Source organism: Cydia fagiglandana, chromosome 11, assembly GCF_963556715.1.
Source record: "Cydia fagiglandana chromosome 11, ilCydFagi1.1, whole genome shotgun sequence".
Lineage (NCBI taxonomy): Eukaryota > Metazoa > Arthropoda > Insecta > Lepidoptera > Tortricidae > Cydia > Cydia fagiglandana.
In genome coordinates this window covers 1,815,730-1,843,206 of record NC_085942.1, presented here as the reverse complement: position 1 = coordinate 1,843,206, position 27,477 = coordinate 1,815,730, and the positions used below count along the sequence as shown (strand labels likewise).

Here is a 27,477-nt window from a genome sequence, read left to right as displayed (position 1 = left end):
GAACACGACATTTTTTACAATCCCCCGCACAAAGACCGCCCCACAAGCAAACCGTACAAACACTGTCAATGTGTGAGTGAAAAAAATCCCACTGACCCCCCACACATACGAGGCGCCGCGAAAAAATCACCGACACAAAGAAAGTCTACCGAAAACTTCAATACGAACTTTTACACGCACACTTTTGTAAGCCTCGCACAGATGATATACGTACGAGGACGGTTGGTCTGTGTGCGTGGATGCAGCGCGTTGAGATGCAAGCTAAACTTAGATGTCGATGTGTGCGTGCTCACAGTTGCAAGATCCGAAAACTTGGTGGAGACGCATGTGCACGCAACTTGCAGCATTAACCCCGACCCAAAACTAACCTTATATCAATCAAAATAAAGTTCAGTTTCATTTCACGCAATAGTCATGTAAGTCTTTTTGAGTGTGAAGCTTGCTGCGCAAGCGGGTAGTTTTCATATAAAACTTGGTGGCGCGAGATGCAGCGAGCGGGACGGAGATAATGCATCTCTTTCGCCACCCGCCGCCCGCGGCAGGGGGAGGGGGGCAGTGTCGCGTTGATGAACATTTCTCTCGTTTTTCTTCATTTTTACGCGAATCGTTTTTAAAGGGTTTCGTCATAATTGCTAAGAGATTATGTTGACAGGGGTGTTCCTGGAGTAAACAAATACTATCACGTGTCTTGGATTACAATTATTCGCTACGATAAATATTTTATAATAAAAACAATGGAAACAATGTTCACATTGCTGAATTTTTCATTATGCTTTTGTTACGGCCATGCCGAAGCTTTTATTTATCCAAAAAACAGTAGAACTTTACTTTATATATTCGTGGCTATATTTTTCAATAAATAAATAAAGTTTGAACGAAACGCAATAGTAATCTTACACGTACATGTGCTAATAGAAACAAAACGCTGAAAAAAAACAAAACAACTCAAGTAAACACGCTGGTCGCGGAACGCGGGAAAGCCTTTCCCGCCTTTTCTCTGAGACGTTTTTGCAAAGATTTCTAATGCGAATCTTATAAGAATAGGTACTTGTATGTATATTTTTAATTATTACGTAGAAAGTAAGATTCTAACAGGAAAAATAAAACTTTAATGATAGATGGGCAGATAAAAGAATGCTTTTGTCTCAACGAAGTTGCGCCCTGTTCGAAAACCATTATAAAAATTGGCTTTTCAAAACGTTCCGTTCGTGCACTCAGAATTTCACCGGCCAGTATTTTTAAATTTGGAAAACCTAGGATGATCCGTGTTTAGGCATATTTCAGGCGCATCCACAGCGAGGGGAAGAGAAAAAACAAAAAAACGTCCGTCGGGCGGCAGTTAGGCAGCAGCCACGGCGCGCGCCGGCCGCGTCCATCCTTCATATTATTTTATTACGTGTTTCATTTCGCGTAGCCTTTGGACGGCGCTAGTATTGCGGCGCGAACGTGAAAATTGTGACTTTGGACCCTAAATCATGGAACCGTTTCACTCGACAAGCAAAAATTATTATCCCTCGGCAAAATTATTCAAAATAACCGCAACTATACGCAGTTCAAACTAGGTTTTCGTTTCTATCTTTTTGTTTGACACAAACTACAGTTAAAGTTTTAGTTGGTATTTTTTGTTTTTTTTTAACAAACCGGGAAGATGACACTGTAAGCGACAAGGACTTAAGAACAAGAATTAAGAAGGAGAACAGAAGAGAAGTAGAAGATGGCGCTTGCATCCTCTGTAAGCTTGTACTACTCGATAGTGCAGCGGGCGGCGAGGCACTATCTAGAAGATTACTGTCATACAGGTAAGATTAGAAAATTTTTTTTTTAAATCGCGTCTTTAAATAAAAGATATTTAATACGGAACAAATAATTTTAAATCGTAAAGGTAAAGTGTTCAGAAAAAACAACGACGTAAAGAAATGAACAAAAAACAATTTTAATCGATCAAAAAAAAAACATGAAGTAAATGTTGTTTATTATTTTTGTTACAATTAATGATGCCCGGGAGATGGCAGGTACAGTCAGCCAAGAAAGTGGTCTACCACTTTTCGACTCTATCATCTGATTGATAGAATCGAAAAGTGGTAGACCACTTTCTTGGCTGACCGTACATACCTACTACGTAAAAAAAATAATTCATAAAATCAATAAATTAAATAAAGATAAAACACATTATTTTATTGCAGACATCATTAATCATCATTCCTCAAAGGTTAACTGAAAGAGATCCCTTAAAGTTAAAGGTATAAGTTCGCCTTTCTACTAATGACGAATGTTATTTTTCCTGTTTTGTTTTGATTTTTGTACAATATAGTGTTTAAAAAAAATTACATTACACACACAATTAAACAAATTAATCCAAATAACATTTACAATTAAAATTAAAATTAGGTACTAGTAAAAATTATAAAGATTCATGATTAATTAATCAAATACTTAATTAAATTACAAATTTCCGAAACAAATAGCTAATTAACTTCCTAGAATAGACAATTTAAAAATTTCGATTTTTAATGCTAATTATTCAGACAAATGTATATGTATATTAACTCACCTTTATAGATATAGATTCTAAACGCGATAAAAATATTAGAAATGTAGGTATAATTTCTTTTTTTTTATAACACAATAAATTAAACAAAAATGTAAACTACATTACTATCTAAAATTAAAAATTAAAACTAATATAATTTGATTTTAATAGCAGCTATTTAACAAATTAATGATTACTATATAATCATTTTATATTCATAATGATTGTAAGCATATATAGAATTGAAAAAAAAAATTCACTGTTCAATTGAACAGTGAAATTAAAAATACTTACACAAAAGCGCGTCAAAAAAGTAATAAAGTTAAACGAATGTAGTTGAAAGCTAGCAACCATGCCGACGGCACTTTAGTCTAATTACGAGTAATTAGCCAGTTATGGTAACTATAACATACCTCGTATGTATGAATATGTATGAGCGTGGAACATAGTCATGATGAGTGCTAAATAATTACACCTGTTCACTGCCTGACTTTAGTTGCCATTTGAGACAAACTTTATATTACTAAATAAATAAATAAATAAATAAATAAATATTATAGGACATTTTTTACACAAATTGACTAAGCTCTTCGGTAAGCTCAAGAAGGCTTGTGTTGTGGGTACTCAGACAACGATATATATAATATATAAATACTTAAATACATAGAAAACAACCATGACTCAGTAACTATCTGTATCATCATACAAATAAATGCCCTTACCAGGATTCGAACCCGGGACCATCGGCTTTATATTTAGGCAGGGTCACTACCCACTAGTCCAGACCGGTCGTCAAAATATTACAAGTCCAATAGTTAACAATAACATGATTACGGACCAGATTTAAAAATTCCACATTTCAAGCCTCATTGCCACTTTAGACATAAAAATGCTGCATAGGAGATAAATACAAAAGATAATAAATAAATAATAAATAAATATTAAAGGACATTCTTACACAAATTGACAAAGTCCCACAGTAATAATGTTTTAATTTATGCCTTACGATATAAAGTATGCCCTATCTATCCCTATAAAGGATTAATAATTCGTTAAAAAATATAGGTACTACTGAATTAAAAATTAAGTACTGAAAAGATCTAACTTAACTTAAGCTTATTAAAGAGTTATTTCGGTTAAATACGGTGCTGCACGCGGCTAATTTGTATTATGTTAAGTAATATTTTAACCTGATCTATCCAAATACCACTGTGCAATAACTTTATTAGGCTGCAGTAGGAAGCGGAGCATAATCTAGTTTTAAAAATATGATACCACAATAAAAATATGATACCACAATAAAAATATGACACCACAATAAAAATATGATACCACAATAAAAAATATCATCTATTCCCTATGGGAAATAGTATTCGAAAACGAATGGTAAAAAACGTAGTGTCAAAAAATACCACCGCCGCCGGCACTCAGCTGGCTAATTACTTACATTTAAGTATAAATAAACATAAACAATGAAAATACTTACTTCCTTCAATGCTAAGATCAAACACGTTTATACAATAAAACCACATTTTTATTCGATCAAAAAACGAGAGAAGACTATTTTTATTGCACTGTAACATAATATAGAGACCTAGTTACCTACGTGATTTTTATTAATGAAATGTATTGAAATTATAGTTTTATTAAAATAATAAATACTTAAATAAATATCTTTATTATTTTTTTTAAATAAAATAATGAAAAAGTGTTATAAAGCCTAGAATTAGGAAAATTAGAAAGAAAGAAAGAAAACACATTTATTTATGTCAAACCATACTAGTTAAGGGTGAGTCAGCGTCTTGCTGGACAACGAATGGCCAGCTTTAAACTAAATAATACAACATATTTTAAAATTGTAGCGCATTTCTTTTTAGTTTTAGCCGAGACCCAGACGAAAGGTAAAAGTAATTGCTTTTATTTGGCGTTATTGTTATCTTATATTATAATTAAGCACCGTCCGAGTTAGTTTTTGCGATCATTGTGTAGGTAGGTAAAGTCAGACCAAGAAAAGTCTGCAGCGATTTTGATAGCCCACGCAGCGCAAGTGTTATTTATTACCCGACTACGGCAACGCAAAAGGAGGGTTATGATTTTGACCGGTATGTATGTGGGTATGTATGTATGTATGTATGTATGTTCATCTGTTCCCTCATAACTTCTAAAGTACTTATTATAATTTAACAAACGATGTGTCATTCGAATCGTCTTAATCGTCCGCTGGTTATAGGCTATATGGCGTCCCAAAAAAATGAACACTGCGCCCTCTAGAGGTCATAAAGTCACGAACCAAAAAACTAAAATTGAGTAATGATGATGTGTTATACATCATTGGAAAGAGCTCAATTAGCACATTTCAAATATATAAATATTGTTAGCGTTTGCACCCGGCTTTGCTTGCATGCGCCAGATAAAACATTAAATTTTCGGTTAGCTACAGCGCTCTGGATTCTATCCGCGTGTTACGCGACTACGGCGATACAAGAAGGTTTTTGCAAAAGAAATTTGTTTGGCCGCTATACATGGTGTTTTTTTAATGTCCTGCAACATTTTATAACGTGAATAGGTATAGAAGTCCTGATCAGCCAAAATGTATGAAACAGTCAATTTTTTTACAAGATACGTAGCCCGACACACGCGTTCCAAAGCCGGCGCCTTCGGCGCCCTCATACTAAAAGAGTCGGGCGTAGCCCGACGCACGCGTTCCAAAGCCGGGCGCCTTCGGCGCCCTCATACTAAAAATGTCGAGCGTAACCCGACGTACGCGTTCCAAAGCCGGGCGCCTTCGGCGCCCTCATACTAAAAGAGTCGGGCGTAGCCCGACGTACGCGTTCCAAATCCGGGCGCCTACGGCGCCCTCATACTAAAAAAGTCGGGTGTAGCCCGACGTACGCGTTCCAAATCCGGGCGCCTTCGGCGCCCTCATACTAAAAGAGTCGGGCGGAGCCCGGCGTACGCGTTGCAAAGCCGGGCGCCTTCGGCGCCCTCATACTAAAAGTGTCGGGCGTAGCCAGACGTACGCGTTCCAAAGCCGGGCGCCTTCGGCGCCCTCATACTAAAAGTGTCGAGCGTAACCCGACGTACGCGTTGCAAAGCCGGGCGCCTTCAGCGCCCTCATACTAGAAGTGTCGGGCGTAGCCCGACATACGCGTTGCAAAGCCGGGCGCCGAAGGCGCCCTCATACTAAAAGAGTCGGGCGTAGCCCGACATACGCGTTCCAAAGCCGGGCGTCTTCGGCGCCCTCATACTAAAAGAGTCGGGCGTAGCCCGACGCACGCGTTCCAAAGCCGGGCGCCTTCGGCGCCCTCATACTAAAAGAGTCGGGCGTAGCCCGACGTACGCGTTCCAAATCCGGGCGCCTACGGCGCCCTCATACTAAAAAAGTCGGGTGTAGCCCGACGTACGCGTTCCAAATCCGGGCGCCTTCGGCGCCCTCATACTAAAAGAGTCGGGCGGAGCCCGGCGTACGCGTTGCAAAGCCGGGCGCCTTCGGCGCCCTCATACTAAAAGTGTCGGGCGTAGCCAGACGTACGCGTTCCAAAGCCGGGCGCCTTCGGCGCCCTCATACTAAAAGTGTCGAGCGTAACCCGACGTACGCGTTGCAAAGCCGGGCGCCTTCAGCGCCCTCATACTAGAAGTGTCGGGCGTAGCCCGACATACGCGTTGCAAAGCCGGGCGCCGAAGGCGCCCTCATACTAAAAGAGTCGGGCGTAGCCCGACATACGCGTTCCAAAGCCGGGCGCCTTCGGCGCCCTCATACTAAAAGAGTCGGGCGTAGCCCTACACACGCGTTCCAAAGCCGGGCGTCTTCGGCGCCCTCATACTAAAAATGTCGAGCGTAACCCGACGTACGCGTTCCAAATCCGGGCGCCTTCGGCGCCCTCATACTAAGAGTCGGGCGTAGCCCGACGTACGCGTTCCAAAACCGGGCGCCTTCGGCGCCCTTATACTAAAAGTGTCGAGCGTAACCCGACGTACGCGTTCCAAAGACGGCCGCCATCGGCGCCCTCATAGGCACTAAAGGAGTCGGGCGTAGCCCGATATAGGCAGCGCTCTGCGTGCATTTCTGTACTGAGGACGCCCTCGGAAAAGTAATATAAAGTGACTTCAAAAAGTTAGTAACGAAATCATGACCCCAAAATTAATTAAATAAAAAATAAGTTTAAAAACTAAAACCCGACTACTGCAAATCGCGCTCTAAAAAGTATGAAACAAGATAGAATTCTTATCTAAAATTAGCAAACAGGAAATATTATAAATGTTACCATTTTTTTTTATAAAAGTATAACGTAATATAATTTACTGAATTTTTTATATATTTACAGAGATTCAGAGGATAGCCGTGGTCGTATGCCACATTACTTTTAAGTTTATAATCGTGGCATACGACCACGGCGATCCTCTGAATCTCTGTAAATGTATAAAAAATTCAGTAAATTATATTACGTTATACTTTTATAAAAAAAAATGGTAACATTTATAATATTTCCTGTTTGCTAATTTTAGATAAGAATTCTATCTTGTTTCATACTTTTTAGAGCGCGATTTGCAGTAGTCGGGTTTTAGTTTTTAAACTTATTTTTTATACGTCATAATACTCATAATTTCATAGAAGTTTGACGTTTAAATTGACACTTGCACTGCGTGGGCTATCAAAATCGCTGCAGATTTTTTATGGTCTAACTCTAAGTATTTATGAATATTAACAACTGTAAGTAGAGTTAGACCAAGAAAAGTCTGCAGCGATTTTGATAGCCTACTCAGTGCAAGTGTCATTTTAAACATCAAACTTCTATAAAATTAATACGTATAAAAATAACACTTGCACTGCGTGGGCTATCAAAATCGGTGCAATCTTTTCTTAGTCTAACGAAATAATGCCAGATTTGTAATAAAATGTACAAAGCAGAAATGTCATCGAGTAACTATGGTTACCAGTACAATTAGACACTTGGTTAACGGTTTAACCGCTTAACCCTGAGTTAGTGGGATCAAGCAAATGAAGCTTATTAATCGGTCTCTTTGGTATAAGTACCTAAAGAATATCTACAATTATTATGTATGTATTTTTATAAATAAAAACAGTAATCACATTTGCCCTCTGCCTGCCCTGTGTCCAAAAAAAGCCGTGAGCAAAATTATAAAAATAATCTGTAAAATATCGTGACTCTAATAAATGACTTAAACCATAATAATATATATCAAAACCTGATGATACGTTTTAGTGCACAGTACAGTGATGCACAAAAGCGTTGATATAAGAAATTGTTGTAAGAAATGAAAGTCGAGGAAGTGAAAATACATTACATTGACCAAGTAAAAAAAAGAAGTAAACGTTGTATGTATATCAGACGTTCAAAGAGAAGGCACAAGATGGAGATACTTGGAACTTGATCCATTAACAAGAACCCAGTAAAACATATCTACTATGCAGAACATTTTTATTCCAAAATGACTCCCATGAAGAAAGCTTTCGTAACAACTTTGAAGTAGAGTTAGACAAAGAAATGTCTGCAGCGATTTTGATAGCCCACGCAGTGCAAGTGATATTTATACGTTATAATTTCATAGAAGTTGCACTGCGTTGGCTATCAAAATCTCTACAGACTTTTTTTAGTCTAACTCTAGCCTAAAATCAGATTTTAACTTTTTCATTCCTCGTCAAAGGCCTTAATTAAATATGAAACGTAACCTACGTGGTACAGTCAAATATATTAATTTCAGAACCATTTTGGACATTGTCACAGTTACAATCAATATGAAAGCACAGAATAAATAATAGTACTAGGTACAGAAGACTCACTCTCTAACAAAACGCGTCTGTCACGATCAGCACAGATATGGCCGCTAGGTGGCGGCAGCGCCACGCGCGGCTTATGGCAAACCCCAAAATTGGGGTCGAACGGATGTACTTTTAGCTACCTGAAGCAAAGCGACGAAATCGCGGAGTGAGCCACGCCTGCTAGGGACCTCATCCAGTGGTCACTGTGACACATTACGAAATGGTACTGAAATTAAATTGCTTGCCTTTTACAAGTCACTCTCTAACGCTACAGAATGCTCATATTCCACATTTTTTTCTATTAAATTGAATCACGTCCCCCCGGCGTCAGCCAACAAAAAGCAACAATACTTTTAATTATATCACGATAAATTAGATCACAAAGAAATATTGTAATTTAGTGGTTTTGTACAGTGCTTAAAAATTCAATTAGTTGTTTATGACTTAGTGGACGGAAATAAATTGGTTACGTTTTAAAACGTTTTTACATTTACAGAGTGTTCGACTTACTTCATCTTTCTTGTTTTACATATTATTTATCCCTACCTATTTTTCTTTACGAGTATCAAGCTAAGCTAACTCAAAAGTTTTTTTTATTGGTTGTTAGTAGTTTTTACTTTTACTTTAGGACATATATCATTGTAATTAATGTAAACACTTATAATTATAAAAAAAAAAAATTTAAGTATGTACTACAAAAAGCACGTTCTTGAAGCATTATCGTGTCGGGTAGCGCCCGACTAGCCAAAATGCGTTTATATATGTTAACGCAGTGCATCTTTAAACGCCAAGCAACTCAATTTGGGCTCTTTATAAGGAGATTCTTGCAGGCCTTATTTATTTCTTTTACAGAACACATCCCTAAAAAATATTGATGCGCGGCGGGAATGATCATCTTCAGTTTTCTTTCTAAGTATTTCAAAACTCGTAATAGTCGTAGGATATTATTATAGGGTACTATTTCCATTTTGCAAACACGGTTACTCTATTGTTCCAGCAGTTATGATGTTTTTCTTGTTGAAAATGTTAAAAGAAGCATTTGTCGACAATCTCACCCAATGGGCCACAGTAAGTTCATTACGTGTTAAAAACTTCCTGAGGTGTTGACCAAAATTTTCTTCTAAGCGACGAGTAGAAATAAAAACTAGTACTTTCGTGCAGCACATTCCGCCGACCGGCTACTACGTTTATATGCAAATGCAGTGCATCTTAAAATGTCAAGGTCAGAATGCACGTAATTGGGGGACTTGTTTCTGCACTTTATTGCATTGTTAACGATAAGTTTGAAGGGAAATAAATTGGCAAATTGATACAAGTGGGGGGGAGTTTATTTGTATGTTGCAAAGTTAACTGATCATTGGTCATTGGTTTGGCATAAGGTCTACGGTCTACGACGGTTCAGGGCTATAACTGCGACAATGCGGGCATCTTTCTCCGTCACTCTAATTACGCCTTCATTGAAGTAAAAGAGAAAGATCCCCTCAATTCGCGAATTTAGATTTTCGCGGTAGCCGCTCTGATTTGTTTAGAACCTATGGAAAAAGTCAATAGGTATATACGAGTGAGGCATACGGGCAAGTATTGCCTACTCTTGGCGCGTAGTCTGGTCCGTTACTTTTGATTCTGACCACACTACTCGTACCTACATTAGAATAAATCATAATAAACTGGGATGCAGACAGACATGTACCGATTAGGGGGCTAAGTAAGGCAGTGACTCGCGTTTTTGCCGCGGGAGTAGCGGCGCGTGAGATTGGCTGCGCGCGCGCCGGCTCGGTTTGAAATGCGCCGGTCATATGGCGAGGCGCCTGTTTGAGAGTTTTGAGACGCTCCAGTCATAGGACTGAGGTCTATTATAATCAGTAAATATAACAGAACTAACAGAAGTGCAATAAAAATACTTGAGATCTGCCGGTCATTTATTTATTTAAATTCTATTGCACATCACCATCCACCATCATCGTCGTAGGCCACGTCTACGCCTCGGCTAGTCTGTGGCCATGAGTAAGCCCATTCATAATATAAAAAAAAAGAGTACCTACAAAAAACAGTCTAAATGCCTTAAGCCGTCTCTACCAGTTAACCACTAGGCCAAAAAGAGGACGTTTGTTAGTATAGGCTATTAGGACATATGACGCGGTGCCTGTTTGAAATGCGCCGGTCATATAGCGAGGCGCCTGTTTGAGATGCTCCGATCATATGGCGCTGTAGCCTATTTGGGATGCGCTGGTCAAGAATACCTTCTTTGGCTTTAAGTTCTTTTAGTTGGCTTTAAATATCTTAGCTATTTTTCAATAAAAAAAATTCTTTTTTATATTTCTTGCGGGCGTTGTCGCAATGACGCTTTTACAAAATCACCGACAAAAAGGACCCTGACCCGAGAGGGGTCATACTAAGCGAATTCACAGTTTTAAGCCTGCATTTTTGACTAACACCCTACTCTGCCGGCGTATTATGGACGGCTTTATCCATCTTTATCCACGTGATAAAATAACTGTCAATTTTTAACGCCGTGGGTAGAAAGTGACGGATGCCGTTTTATAACGCTGTCACGTAGACAAGAACGACCATCATATCCGTACTGGATCTCAGATGGTCTGAAAGTAGACACTTTTATTTTTTATACCTAGTCAGCATAGTCCTTAATTCGTAACCAGACTAGCCAGCAAACCGCAGAAATTACGCTGATTGTGCCTGCTCCAGTGGTTCGACTGATAACTGATAATTTGCGGATTTACCTAACATTCTAAACCTAGTTCGCTAGCTTGTAAAATTAGGCTTTCTAATTTTGCGAAGGCATTTTCTTCAAGGCATTTCCATTTAAAGTTGTACCAAAAAATTTTGCGTTAGATTGGGAATTTTTATATTATTTCTACTCAGAACAGAATTACGAGCTTTTGCCATATTTACTGAGAAAAAGTGTGTATGTGTTTATCGTCAATGATATCATGTCACAAAACGTGTCATGTCACAAAATTCATCGAGCGACATTCAAACCATCGAAAAATCTCAAGTGACATTTGACTATCAATAATATATGCGGTATTTGATCGGTCGGCTGAATTGGTTGTAACGTCAATAGTCCGCGATGTAACTAAACTAAACTCGCATGCGCCCGCGCCGTCTAAGACTGCGTTTCCACCATAGATGTGCGAGGATGAATATCGATATGTTGGTTAAGAACCAATAGAAAATTGCCGACTAGTGCTGCGCTGAACGAGGACAGGTAATGAGGTAAATGAAATCATCCTATTGATTCTTAACAAAGATAAGGTAATATAGGTACTAGTGTTTGACATGCTAATGCCGAATAGAGGACACCCTGCTGCCATCTCTATTGATAATGACTTAAGTTTCAAGATGCGTCGCGCACCAGTATCCACCTTATTCCTCGCTACGCATCCTCGCACATTTCTGGTGGAAACACAGCCTAAATGAGCCCGTAATCATCCCGTAAATCATTATCAAATTAAAGTCCGAAAGCCCCCATGCTCACGTGAAGGCCCACATGCGCGCGCGCAGTTTACAAACATTCCCGCCATATCCGCTGATACGTTTAATGGCCTGCTTAACGTTAGGCGACAATCGTGATAACCACTGTAAATTACCGATAACCGGGGTGCTTAGTCAAGTGACAATCATTTATAGAGACCAAGAAAAGTCTGCAACGATTTTGATAACATACCTACGCAGTACACGGAAACAGACGGACGGGGACCGACGGAGTATGGGGAAATCCTGGAGAAAGGCCAGGTCAGGAGCACCCTAAACCGGCGAGCGTGTATGAGGAATGTTATAAAAGTGAAGGAAGCAAAAGAGGTATGTCAGGATCGTAGCAAGTGGAAATCCGTGGTCTCTGCCTACCCCTCCGGGAAATAGGCGCGATTATATGTATGTATGTATGTATGTGTGTACTTACGCAGTGCTAATGTTAGGATCGACGAGCATGGGGCAACTTTAGAGCCACAAGCGCCCGTAGGTCCAGTGCCACAAACGCGGTATAAAAATGCTACGGAATAAAAAAAAGTAATGTGGTATGGCTAGATTATACAAATTAAAACATATTATATTTGTAAAAACTTGAACTATTACATACTTAATCTGGGCTTTTCAGCTTTGCACATGATATCATTTTATCGTTTATCTCCCATTAATTGAAAGAAACGGATGATATTCCGTCTTTATCACGCGACATAAACTAGCCTCACGTGTAAGCTCACGCAGCGTACTTGAGTTTACAAACATGGCATCCGTCGATATCCGCTTATTAAGTCTAGGACGTCCGACCGTTATACAAGAACTTTACTTATTCAAAAGTCAGTTACTATAATTAGGGCTCATTTAGACGATGCGAGTTTCATTACATTGCGCGGGTTTTGATTGGACGTAACCAACAGTCCGCAATGTACCTAACTATAGTTCGTTTTTTTTAGCATTAGAAAGAACTTGCAAAAAGGTAAGCGATCTTGATACGTCTTTTAACTGAAAACGCTTTTTAAAAATCAATAACTATTACTTATGAAAGCAGAAGAATATAAATGACCGTATTAGATTCATAATTGTTACATATTTGCCGTAACTTATTTTTAAAATGTGTTTTTCAATTAAAAGACACATCAAGATTGTTTACCTCATTTCTAATGCTAAAAAATACGAACTATAAAATCGCATGCGAGTTCGCGTGCCATCTAAATCAGCCCTTAGTCAATAAACAGACGATATATGTATATCGTTATCACGTGACAAGCTCTTCTCACTTCAGTTTTCAAATATTGCTTCCATCGATAGCATAAATGATTCGATTACGCTTATTATGCTGAGGATATCCAACTGTTATAGAAGAATTTTACTTCAAAAGTAGTGTTGACGAAGCCTGTTGCGGATTTTATCGCTATAGTTTTTTGTCACGATGCCTGTAGCTGATTGTAAATTTGTGTTTACCTGACGAAGCCTGCGTTGCGGATATAAAAGTTTGGTCTCTGAATAAAGGTAAAAAATATATTATTGAAAAAAAAAGAAAAAAAAAGTCAGTTACTGCACTTAGTCAAAAGAGACGGATGATGTATACCTACTTAGTCAGACCGTAAAAAGTCTGCAGTGATTTTGATAGCCGACGACTGTGCAAGTGTCATTTTAAACGTCAAACTTGTATGAAATTATGACGTATACATAACACTTACACTGCGTGGGCAATCAAATCCGCTGCATACTTTTATTGGTGCGACTATATCTTTATCACGTGACAAACTCCAGCCTCACGTGTAAACTCACGCAGCATACTTCAGTTTACAAACACGACATCCGTTGATAGCATTAATGGTCCGATTGCGTTTATTATGTCGAGGACTTCCGACTGTTATAGAAGAACTTTACTTAGGTAAACAAAAGTCAGTTACTACACTTTGTCAAAATAGACGGATGATATACAAGTGTATATCTTTATCACGTGACAGAATAAATAATAGTACAGTCGCCATCAGATATATCGGAGCGACCAATGTGTTCACAATATCTGAACAAGCGCTCTAACGCCCTGACAACAGAGGCGTGTTCAGATATTTGTGAGCACCTTGGCCGCTCCGATATATTTGATGGCGACTGCATAATAGGTACAGAAGACTCACTCTCTAACAAAACGCGTCTGTCACGATCAGCACAAATATGGCCGCTAGGTGGCGACAGCGCCACGCGCGGCTTATGGCAAACCCCAAAATTGGGGTCGAACGGATGTACTTTTAGCTACCTGTAGCAAAGCGACGAAATCGCGGAGTGAGCCACGCCTGATAACGTGACAAACTCCAGCCTCACGTCTGAGCTCAGGCACTTCCAGATTACATAATGGCATCCACCGATAGCATTAACAGTCTGATTGCGCTTATTATGTCGAGGACTTCCGACCGTTATAGAAGAACTTAATCAAAACTAAGTTACTACATTTAGTCAAAAGAGACGGATGATGTATCTTAACACTAGCCTCACGTCACGGTAAGCTGACGCAGCTAACTTCAGTTTAGAAATACCTATAGTGTCCGTCGATAGCATAAAATTATCCAATTCCGAGTCGAAATTCGACCGTTACCGACGTATTTTACTGACTCAAAACTCAAAAGTCAGTTACTACACTTTGTCAAAAGAGACGGATGATATATATCATATATATCTTTATCACGTGACAATCCACGCACCTCCGTTTACAAATTACAAACATGCCGAAAGCATAACAATCCGATTGCGCTTATTATGTCGAGCGCTTCCGACAACAGCTTTATTTACTCAAAAGTTCGTACACTTGCACCATTCCACTAACCCGGGGTTAACCGGTTAAATCTGGAGTTGCCATGGTTACAATTTGCCACTAGGTTAACGGTTTAACCGCTTAACCCCGGGTTAGTGCGATGGTGCAAGTGGGCCTTAGTCAAAAGAGACGGATGATATATTAAATATATACGAGTATCTTTATCACGTGATAAAAACTCTAGCCTCACGTGTAGGCTCACGCGTAGGTACTCGAGTTTACAAACAGCGTCGGCTGATAGCATTAATGATTCTATTGCGCCGAGGACTTCCGACTGCTATTGAGGAACTTGGATATTGCATTGTTACTCTTTATTGCTTTGAGATAGAGTTGAAAATGATTAATATTTGTGATGTTATTCTGATCTAGGCGTTTTGATTAAATGAATTTGGTCTGCTACCTATTATTTATTACAATAAATGTTAACAAAATTTTAAAACATAAAGATACTACAATTACATTAACCCTTTTCTTGGCAAGGTACACCATTTTACACCCTTTTTTGATTTTTTGTTCAAATCTGCTGTAAATTATGCACTATCGACACAGAATAAGTAATAGTACTAGGTACAGAAAACTATCTAACAAAACGCGTCTGTCACGATCAGGACAGAAATGGCCGCTAGGTGGCGACAACGCCACGCGCGGCTTATGGCTAGCCACCAAAATTGGTGTGGAACGGATTTACTTGTAGCTACCTGTAGCAAAGCGAGGAAATAGCGGAGTGAGCCACGCCTGCTGTCGAGCTATTAAGCTGGGTTAAATAAAGCTAATTCAAAAATTATATTTCATAAAAAATTCTACGTATGTACATACTACATGTTAAAAAAACCGTGTAAACCAAACAAACCAATAAGGGAAAGCTGCATAACTACTTGTAACCCTGTCTGTCAGCTGTCAGTAAAACTTACTGTATACGTAACACGCGTTAACTCACATGATACAACATATTTAACACTTGACTGACCATTTGTACATCTTATCTCAATGCGATAAGGATTAAGTTCGAATAGTGAGTTACTTGTCTCGAAAAGTTGCTTTGGAAGTGGAGATCCAAGTTACATACGATCTGATGTCTTCATCTGTCAAATACGTGGAGAAAGTTCAAATCATTTAGTCAGTCAGTTTAAAAAAAACCGGCTAAGTGCGAGTTGGACTCGCTTTCCAAGGGTTCCGCACATTATCACGCTTGACTGCACATTTGTAATAGGTTTTCTTGTCATATAGGTAAAGAACTATTTGCTGTATTTTTTTTTCAAAATTTTTGACCCAGCAGTTTCGGAGATAAAAGGAGGGAATGGTCATTTTTTGGCTATTTTCTTAAATAACTTCTAACCTATATATTTTCAAATTATAAAAAAAAAATATTTGAAATTTTTCTAATGAGCTCTTCTATTTGACATATAACACGATATAGTTTGAAAAACTTAATTTATAATTTTATCATTTACCCCCCAAAAGTGGCCCCCATGTTTAAAATTCAGTTATTTACGTTACATGCCCGTCTTTGGGTCACTAATTTACATATGTGTACCAACTTTCAACTTAAGTAATTAGTCCAGTAGTTTCCGAGAAAATAGGCTGTGACAGACGGACAGACCGACAGAAGAAGCAGGAGTGATCCTATAAGGGTTCCCTTTTTTCCTTTTGAGGTACGAAACCCTAAAAATGGGTTCCTTCCATTAGCCAGTATCAAGGTGGTCGAAGAATATTCACAACAGATTCAAATGGAGGCCTTTGCTTAGCTGAAATAGACCAATAAACTTAAATATATTTATTTATAAGGTGGATACAAATATTAAAAATAAAAATAAACTAAGTAACTTATCTATAAAATAAAACTCAATTAAAACTAAAAACTAATACGAAATAAAATAAAATTAAATTAAAATATATCTAAGAAATTGGGCCCCTTAAAATTAAATTATATTATTATGTACTATGGTTTTGACTGTCAATATCGACTAATTGGATTCCCAATTTGCACAAAAGATATTTCCTTGGTTAAAATAAAATTGCAACATATTTACTACGTAAGGTTTACTCGGGTAATTCCGAATGTCGAAGACTGTCGGATAAATTCCGAAAAGAGACTTTTATTATGATGGAAATAAGGGTGATTTTCATCTGAATTTCGGAATTATCCGACATTCGGTATTACCCGAATACACCTTACCTACTAAGGTTTTTAAATACTTAAATACGTATAATAAAACAAAACCGGACTTCAATTCTTAATAATAGGTCAAGCAATTTAAATATTTTCAGCACTTGTACAGTCAAGGAATTTAAATTCCGACCCATTTCGTACTTTGTCACAGTGACAACCGTATGAGGTCTCTAGCGGCTTTCATATTGATTGTCACTGTGACAAAGTACGAAATGGGTCGGAATTTAAATTCCTTGACTGTACCTTGTCACAGTGGGTGGGTTATTTCTACTCGGAATCACAAGGACTATCAATATAAAAAGAAAACAAATATGTCTCAGAACATGTCAGTTTTGTGATACATTTGTACATACATTTTGTATGGACCGTCACATAACTGACACCCAAAATTTGTATGAAAAACTGGGGACACTTTTTTTCGTTGTCTCATTCAATAGTACCTACTCATGATTATGAAATTCTTCTAAATAACCCAAAAGTTAAATGATTTTTCGAAAAAAAGTTAATGGTGTAGCATTTTTTCTAAAGACCTACACCTAACCTGAATTATTTCCAAGCAATCACATTTCAAAAAGCTATCCAATTATAAATAAAAAATCATGTGCTTGTAACATACCCTACCAAAAATACACACACCAAACAGAAAACAAAGGCACTTATAATAATCCCATCTCTCCCCCATAAGGAGGGTGCACACTCGTGAAATAATAATGCGGGTGGGGCGTTCAAGGTCGACGGTCAAGGGCAACTTGCCCTAGTTCGCAGGTTGCAGTGTGCATACAGCTTTATTTTGGGATCATATCTCGTCGCATAATAATTGATTGTCATAATGTAATGTTACGCATAAAACTCTTTTCGCATATTTTTTCTCCAGCTGAAACAGAAAGTATTTCGAAAATATTTTGAATAGGTTGTGTAGAATAGGGTAGGTTTAAAGATAAAGATAAGATAAAGATAAAATAGTACATTTCGAGGCTAGTGCGGAAAGTATGTCATTACAAGAATGATATTTCCGCACGTGTATCGAACGACGTTTTTTAATACAGTTGCGAAAAAATAAGAAAAACAAGTTGTAAGTTCGATCTTTCGCAGTGAAAATAATTGTTTTTACCTTAAATTCCGACGTTTCAGCTGAGTTGCACCAGCTGTGGTCAAGTAAAGAGCTCCACTGACCACAGCTGGTGCAACTCAGCTGAAACGTCGGAATTTATTTTTAAGGTAAAAACAATGAAATTATATCGCGGTAGACCCGTTTGTGTAATTAAATAGCATTATCTACTTAGTTACTGATAAATAAATCAAAATATATCTCCCGTCCCATACCAGTGATTTGATCATTAAAAAGCTACTATTATAACTCAAACGAGGCATAAGACAGCTTACTCGTAAAGTGAACAAATTATTCAAATTAGGTACCCACTGACCATCCAACATATGTTGACCACGGAACCAACATATGTTAAACAGACATGTTGAATAGGTGTGACATGTTAATAACTTACCCTTAACTACGAAATAGTACTTTTTCACATTCACTGACTCTAAAGTTTTGATATAGTGTTGCGTAGTGCGTCTTGGTGTGACAGGGTACTAGTTAGCCCTTTATTTACAGAATAGGTGAAGGGTTAACTAGGATAGGGTTGGTCTAGTAAATCAGATTAGATCTTTTGAAGTATTTAATTGCATGCGGATTGTCCGTTGGTCTGGGGTTGATTGTTGACTGATTTTGACGGTCCAAACCCCGGCAATCAATATTGCAATTCAATTCATTAAATTAAAAATCAGGGTTGGCAAAAGTACCTAATTTCACTGGTTGTTGCCTAACTTAAGTAGTCGCCATCAGATATATCGGAGCGGCCAAGGTGTTCACAATATCTGAACAAGCACTCTAACGCCCTGACAATAGAGGCGTGCACAGATATTTGTGAGCACCTTGGCCGCTCCGATATATCTGATGGCGACATTGGCGACTGTACCTACCCATACAAAAATGGGAGAAGTTTCTGTATTTTTTTCATGTTGAAATTTTGGAAATTCTCCTATGACACAGCAGTACAAACAGGTCCCTACCAGGTAGGTAGGTAATATTATCCTAATAAATGAAATCATAATTCCAAAATACACCCACAATATCATATCCCAAAATTTTTTACATCAAGCATAAAAAAGTGAATTGCAATTTTCCATTCAGCGTTAAGTGTGTTCTACACTAGTTAAGTCCCCTCTCCCGACTCGAATCGTGTAAGCCGGCCTTAACTCTCTAACCGCTATCTAATTTATTTGGTCGCACCTCAATTAGGCGCCCAAAGACACGTAACTGCATTTAAACTCATGCCAATTTGGACTTTCTGTGACTACAAATAGGGTTAAGAATGGTACAATATGGGGGAGATTTAACTCGAATTTTCTCAGTGTAATTAGATGTTCTCACCTCAATTAAGTTTAAGTGGAAAATGTCCCTATTTTCCGAGATTCTTGGCCAATTCAAATACCTAGATCATATCGTCATGAATTAAAAGTATATACATACTCTGTATAGGTATTTGCATACATACATACATACATACATCACTGGCTCAGTGACCCAAAGAGGATCTTGGCCTCTGACACAAGAGAGCGCCATTCTGCCCTATTCTGCGCCACTTCACGCCAGTTGGGTATTCCGAGGGCGGACACTCGGACAGGTCTTTTTGGGCTTCGTCACTCCAGTGGTATCTGGGACGCCCAGACGGACGTTTTCCCCCCGGATGCCCCACATACGCTCTTCTCACAGCACGATCCTCCCCCATCCTCTCCAGGTGACCAAGCCAGCGGCCAGCCAGTGATAGGTATTTAAATAAAAGTAAACAAAATCTACCCTCAAATGGCTCCTTAAGCCAGTTGAGGGTAGAAAAGAGCGGCAAATTTAAAAAATGTAGGCCCAAAAATTTCAATTTCGGGCCTTTTTCTACTGACAAAGTTATTAGACCGGCTATACCTACTATCTTCCCTCTCTCACTAACTGAAGAGAAGGCTATCAAATTAAGTTACTTATTAGAACTACAATTTTGTGCCTCCGGGGCAAATCTGTTTTTTAAAAATCTATATGAAACTAATTACAGTACTGCTAGAAACAGGTGCTCAAGAATATTAAAATATTTAGTTTAATTTATATTACTTTGTTTCACTTTTTAATTTACTTTCAAGGTTACAGTGGATCTTTAATATTATTTTGTGCAATAGATACATAATAAAGATCCATGCATAGTGTTCCATGCACAGGCAATCTTTATCGCAACATAACACACATTAGTGACATATTTACTTTTCGATTGGCTTTGTCGATAAAAAATAGTCATGTTGCCGACGATCAGTGACAAGTGTCACGCACGGTCACGTGGCGAGTAGTGACGCACGGTCACGTGACGAGTAGTGACGCACGGTCACGTGACAGAGACAATGCGTTGAACCTGCGTCTGCGGCGCGTCTGGCGGTAATTGCATAACCGGGCCAATGCCGGGGGACGGGTTCAAAGCCATGACGCGCAATTGACAACCAGACTACAGCACAGAATAAGTAATAGCAGGCGTGTCTCACTCCGCGATTTCGTCGCTTTGCTACAGGTAGCTAAAAATGCATCCGTTCGGCCCCAATTTTGGGGTTTGCCATAAGCCGCGCGTGGCGCTGTCGCCACCTAGCGGCCATATCTGTGCTGATCGTGACAGACGCGTTTTGTTAGAGAGTGAGGCTTCTGTACCTAGTACTATTATTAAATTTATTCTGTGGTAATAGTAGGTATGTACGACCGTACAGAAAGGACACTTCCTACAAAACCGAAGTTTGACAGCGATTCAGGGTCGAATGATATCCGTTTCTAATGTATGGCATTATCCCTTTCGACTATTTAGGGTTATCAAAATTCAAGTAATTATCTTATCTGTGGTCGTGCACGCAAAGGGACGTCAAGTTGTGTCAACCCTAATAATTGCTCGGAGCAATGCCGAATGGAGACGAGTTTTCCCGAAGTCAGAAGGGTCTCCCCACTGACTACAGTCAGCATCAGCAACGTGCTATACCTACTTGTTTATGGTATGGGCCCCCCCACATCTAGCGTCTTTCGAGCGTCGGCGTCTGGTCAGCGCTATGGAAAATGACGTCACTGCGCAGTTGCGTCGACGTTGCGTCGACGTTCGGCCATAGAATTGTAGACGCCGACGCTCAAAAGACGCTAGATGTGGGGGGGCCCTAACATCCCATATCTAACCGCAGCTGCACTACCGGTACTGAACGCGTCGCTGTCATTGTCAATTTCCATAGTAAAATGAACAGTAATGCAGCTGTCGTTGGAAATGGACTGTTCACCTTTAGTTTTAGTTTTTGCGGGTACGTCCGTCTGACCGCGAATAAATAAATCAATTAATAATAATATTAATAATATTTGGAACGGTCTTCTAGCCTAGTCGGAGATACACGATGGCCAAAATGTAACTGCATTCCCGTTGCCAGGGAGGTTTTGGAATTATACTGAGCAACCTTTAATATGGGACCAACCCTGAAAACACGAAAAAATATTACCATCCCGTAGAAAATAACTTACAACCTCTGTTTTTGCGTCAATGGTTAATAAACAAGGTAATAACTCGACAATTATTATACCTACGCTTCGACTCATACGGCGATATGCCGATAAAGCGCCTGCAGTCAAATTTAGCCATTCACTGTATTTATCGTATTGGTTTATAAGTGTTCGTGTTGGATCACTCGTAAATCAGTCGGAAGTAGCATCGATATCGCATCACTAAACTTACACCATAACAAGGGGTGGGTCGGCAGTGCCGGCGAGTTTTCGCCAGCCGACCACTGACTAACAGGCCGCCGGACGATATCGGATATAACAAAAATTTGACAGTTCCGAACAACTGACCGGCCGATATCGTCCGGCGGACTGTTAATCAGTGGTCGGCTTTAAACATGCAGCTTTATTTTATAGAGGTAATCTTATTTTTATGACAGCTTTTAGTTTTTAGTTGTAAATTAATTTTTAATTCGTATTTACAAATAAATTACAACTAAAAAAACTAACAATTCACAGATTTTTGCCGTTCTTGGTGCAAAGGCGCCCATGATGCTGATTGATCCACTATGCCTATAAAATGTAGTTCAGGTAGCAGTTGCCAATAAAACTGCCTACGACTACTTTTAAGGTTCCGTCACACAGGCGCGTTTTCTTGGCGGGGCGGGAGCACGGCGTGAGCGTTTTATGTGTAAAAGCGGCGCGCCCCACTGACGCGCCGCCCGCAAAACGCGCCTGTGTGATGGAGCCTTTTGTGTATAATAAGCTTTTATTTCAATTATTAACTCGACTATTACTATGCCATTTTAGAAAGACTAGGCGTCTTTCACCAACTCTAAGGGCGAGCAGTACGTGCTTCCACTTCCTATACGAATCCCTTATACCGAGTACGTGTTTCTTTAGTATATAACATTTAGTATAAACTTATAAATAAATAAATATTATAGGACAATTTTACACAAATCAACCTAGTCCCACAGTAAGCTCAATAAGGCTTGTGTTGTGGGTACTAGACGATGATAAATATAATATACACATGTATACTTATATAGATAGAATCCATAACTCAGGAACAAATATTTGTGATGAACACACAAATAAATGCCCTTACCAGGATTCGAACCCGGGACCTCCGGATTCGTAGGTAGGATCACTACCGACTAGGCTAGGAGGCCGTTTACTATTTTACTTATTAAACTTTTAATCTCTACAAAATGAAAATGGGGGTGTCGCTGTTACTCGCACCCCGCCCCGCCTAGACTACGCGATATCGCGGCTGCGCTTGTCACGCGATAGATCGCATGCTGTCTGTCTGTCTACATGCTGTCGTTATCTATTTCTACATTTATAATGTGTCTAATCCTTTGAAAGAAGCTTCAGATGGACAGCCGTAGTGAATGAAACGGTAATCTCTAATAAACTAAACTTCTATATTGAATTATATTTCCATATTTATCTTATGTTTGCGTGCAACTCAGTTTTAGATTAATTATGATTAAATGTGGCCACGCCCTAGTAGGGTCCAATGTAAGTACTAACTAAAATGAAAGAACATCTTAGGGTCACTTGCACCATCCCACTAACCCAAGGTTAAGCAGTCAAACCGTTAACTCACTGTCAAATTGTACTTGTAACCATGGTAACTCCAGGTTTATCTGGTTAACCCCGGTTTAGTTGAATGGTGCAAGTGGCACTTATAAGGGGCTATTCATAAATTACGTCATTTCAAATGGGGGGGGGGATCTGGACATCGGATGACGGTAGCATGAAGTAGGAGGAAATGGAGTCATTTGAAGCATGATTTTTGGATGATTATAGGGGGGGGGGGTCAAAAATCGTCAAAAATCGATGGCGTAATTTATGGACAGCCCCTAATACCATGGTTGCAATAAACTGGACTGAGAGACATTAGCGTATTCGCTATTGATTTCTCGATCGATTAGCATCTTGGCTAGGCAATAGGCATAGGCACTGTCGTATAAAAGCAGTATAAAAGTTATTCAAGAAAGATACATTTTTCCTAGCGAGGTTCTATGATTAATCTCAATTACTCTATTAGAAATATCTCTCTCTTCAATCGGTCCCTCATTGCTGAGGATCGTGACTCCGTTTGATTCCGTCAACTAGTTGTCTCCATCGGTCCCGTTCTGTAGCTTGGTGGAATGCGTCGCTGACAGATATTTTTAGTTCCTCCGCTATTTGGTCCGACCATCGTTTGGGACTTCTACCCCTAGGCCTTTTTCCCTCTATTTTACCGGGCACGATAAGGCGTTCCAAATTGCTGGTATCCCTGCAAGGTATTAGAAATATACTTCTGTTTAAAATTTTGCTCGTATTTCGGCTACATAAGTAGCTAATTTAAATTTATACTAAAATTATACCGTTATGATATATTGTATGCAGGATAACGATATACATCTGAAAATAGATTGTATTAAATTTAAAAATACCTTTAAACGAGCAATTCCATTTTATTTATTTATATATATATTTCGGCGATCTCGGAAACGGCTCTAACGATTTCGATGAGATTTGCTATATGAGGGTTTTCGGTGGCGATAAATCGATCTAGCTAGGTTTTATCTCTGGAAAACCGCGCATTTTTGAGTTTTTATATGTTTTCACTCCCAGATATTTCAATTTAAAGGTCGATCCACATTAAGAATATCTTGAGCGTCCAGACCGCCCCCGTTCAAACCCTGACCTCGCGTGGGCGGATGTGACGTCACTTCCCGGCTAATTGCACATGCGCCATGCGCCGGCGCAAGGATGCACTTATTGGTGCAGCCATCAAATGCATTAAATAAATGAAAGGTCATTTACATGGGAGCATGGGAGTTTCTGGTGCAATTTTCGAGGGGGGGGAAGCAAAGTAGTATTGTACGAAACTTTTTTATTACGTTCAATTCAAACACATAATTTGTAAAATGGTCCCAACTGTGGACAAAACAATAAAAGGTATCGACCCGGGGATATTGTATTTATTTAAAGAATAAAGAATCACATTTTTGTTATTCGAGTCTGAACTATGTACTGAAAAATGTAGCCTGTAAGGGTGCAGCGTAAAACTATTACTAGGTATTTAATTAATCAGTTTTTAACTTAATAATGTGACTGGCGAATTGCCCCATTTACTATAAAACTAAATCGAATAAGTATGAATAAATTCTTGAATCCAGTAGGAGAATTCCAATTTAAAGAATAATAAATTAAAACGTTTTCTATCCAAATACAAGAATAAAAAAAAAAGTGAAAGATTACTCAGCAGCGCACTGAGACTAAGACTGATATCAAATCATAATCATATTTTAAAATCGGAACACCGGCTCGATTCGGAAAATGAATTAGATATCTATTAGACATCAAGAAGTTACGATATGGATAATTTAAAGATATTTGTAAGGTAGATACATATGTCAAATTTGACGTTTCCGCGATTCTGGACGTCCTCTTGAACGATATCCACAAGTTATGACTTAGATATCCAAGTCACATCTGGTCGATATCTAATGTAGATCCCAAAAATGTCTAGTTCGTCTCTAATCTTACAATTATCTAGTTTCCCGAATACGCCTGTACGCCTTCGTAGAACGATACTATTTACGTAAACTGTTGAATCGTAACCTGGCTACGGCGTAGCGGTCACTTCGTAGCGATAGGCGCGTAGCAAACAAACCTTCGCCCTTCAGAAAGAGTAAGAAAAAGATTTGAACTGACAAAACTTCATTTCTCTTGAAAATACTGTTTTATACTATTACTTGTATTATTATTCATTTATTTATCTTTCTTCTTAGGCTAGGTCAGTGGTGGGCAGACTTTCTTCATGGGGGGCCAGAAAGTTTAGGAAATTTAAGTGGAGGGCCAGAGTTGTAGCCAAAATTTATTTTGATTTGTGATAATCGTGGGCCAATGCCATATAGCCCATATACTAATTGTTTCGTAGGAACGGCGGCGGGCCGGATAAAATCGTGGGCCGCAGATGGCCCGCGGGCCGTACTTTGCCCACCACTGGGCTAGGTCATTTATATCTTAAAGTGTGAGTTTAATTATCTGCCAGTACAAAATACTTAAACGAAACACATCACAAAACCTCACCTACTTTTAACACATTCGCATTCTCGTGAGGCATAATTCTTTAACTTCTATCCCGACCTCCGTACACAAAAGGACGTAAGCGACAGTACTTTCCTACTATAAGACGACATTTCGTTTCTACAGCGTTTAAATAGGCCGGCTTGCGTATACTGGAGGCTTGGAAATTAAACTTTATCTTCAAGGAATAAGATTCATTTTTGCAAGCGGTGCCCGAATATGCTTAGTGGTAGTAAGGTTGAAAATCAAAGAAACATTCTTCTCATCTTTGTACGTAAACTTTTTAAATTTTACAGTTTTTCATGATTCCTTAAAACAGCGGCTGAAACATAAATTTCAGGTTTAAACGAATTTTTATGTTTTTATGGTTTTTTAAAAGTTTATCTTTAGAATTGCTCAAAATGCGTATTATTCTTTTATGTGGTTATTTTAATAATGGAAATAGTGAAAATCACTTTTTTTATGGTGTGATGGAGTTTTCTATACCTATTATCTTTGACTGATCATGAAGCATTATTTCTCACGGTAATTTAAATACCTAAGGATTTCTTTACATTGTAGACTATTTGAGGTAGGTACTTTAATAATACATTACACATTATACAATGGATTAAATTGATCGATCAAATATTGCAATATAATGAAAATATGCAATTTGCAATGTCTGAAGACCTGATTAAACTAAACAACGAAGCTATCAAGTAGATAATCAATCTCTGGATTAGATTTATGTTTTTTTGTATCTGTATAACGCCATACTATTAAATAAAAATAACTAATCCTATTTAAAAACTTTTTTCCACCGGCCCCATCTACCCTATCCGCAATTGTGGCTCGGCATATGCATCTTTTGCAGCCCCGTATACTCGTAACCTGTCAGCAACTGCAACCACGTAAATGCATAAAAAATTTGACAGACGAAACGCACAATTCCACGGACCTCAAAACTAAGGACGCTAACAAGCCATTAAAACCCAAAACGCACAAAAGCCACTACCGGATTGGCCCCATTGACACCATCACCAATTAAAAAAGGGAGGCGCCGTTTCGTCTCCGTTTTTTCAGCAGACGGTTTTCAGGCCCCCACCCCTCGCTGTACAGAAAAATCAATAACGCAGTACTTTTTTTCCGAGCGTAAAGCATGCACCGACAGCGTGCTAGTGTGTGCGTGCCGCATACATGCGGGATTTTTTCCGGTATTAAAAATTCTTGCACCTGGATTAGGCGCATCCCTAGCGGGTTAGGGTTTACGGTTTTGGGTGACTGTCCTATGAATACAATACAAGTTTGGAAACCTAAGTTTTCCAGTCACACTCCGAGCTTACGACTGAGCTTAGTCACCTTTTCTGTAGTATATGACATTTATCTTATTTAATAGGTACCTTTAAACGAGCAATTTTTGTAAAAGATTATATCATTTATTCACCCAAAATATGTTTGCAAGTAAGACATCTTGCAAATAGACTAAATGATCAAATAAAATCTTAAAATACATCCAGCTTGTATACAAAATATCCAAATATTCTTGTATAGGTATATATTTATATATTTCGGGGATCTAGGAAACGGTTTTAACGATTTCAATAATATTTGCTATATGGGGATTTTCGGGGACGAAAAATCGATCTAGCTAGTTCTTATCTCTGGGAAAACGCGCATTTTTTAATTTTCAAATATGTTTTCCAAGCAAAGCTCGATCTCCCCGATATTTTCATTTTATAGGTTATACAATTTTGACTATTGGATGAAGTCTTTATTATACTTTAGCCGAAATTGAGCCATAAATAATAGTTATTTAAAAACAAAAGTGAATCTAAAGATATGATACGGTCTAAACTAATTTTGCACCAATTTGAATAGAACATAATTATCGATTGTCCATCACAAACGTCATAAGTATATTTTCATAGAATTATACTAATGATAATGATAAGTAATGACATTGTCACACTTTATCATTGAAAATGCCAAGCAGCGTTACCTTGGTCTGGCTATGTCTAAGCTAGATGTAGACATAAAAGTAATATTGCTATCTTAAACTGGATATTTCTATAAG

General features: G+C 38.6%; 1 protein-coding gene across 1 annotated transcript in view; it reads left to right on the top strand.

Moving 5' to 3' along the window:
* Nucleotides 1–1,204: 1,204 nt before the first annotated feature.
* LOC134668748 (zinc finger protein 3) overlaps nucleotides 1,205–27,477 on the top strand; it is a 64,681-nt gene continuing 38,408 nt past the window's right edge. Inside the window, exon 1 of the mRNA XM_063526198.1 lies at nucleotides 1,205–1,799. Coding sequence (XP_063382268.1) covers nucleotides 1,715–1,799 — 85 coding nt within the window. The 5' untranslated portion in view covers nucleotides 1,205–1,714. The remainder of the gene's footprint in view (nucleotides 1,800–27,477) is intronic.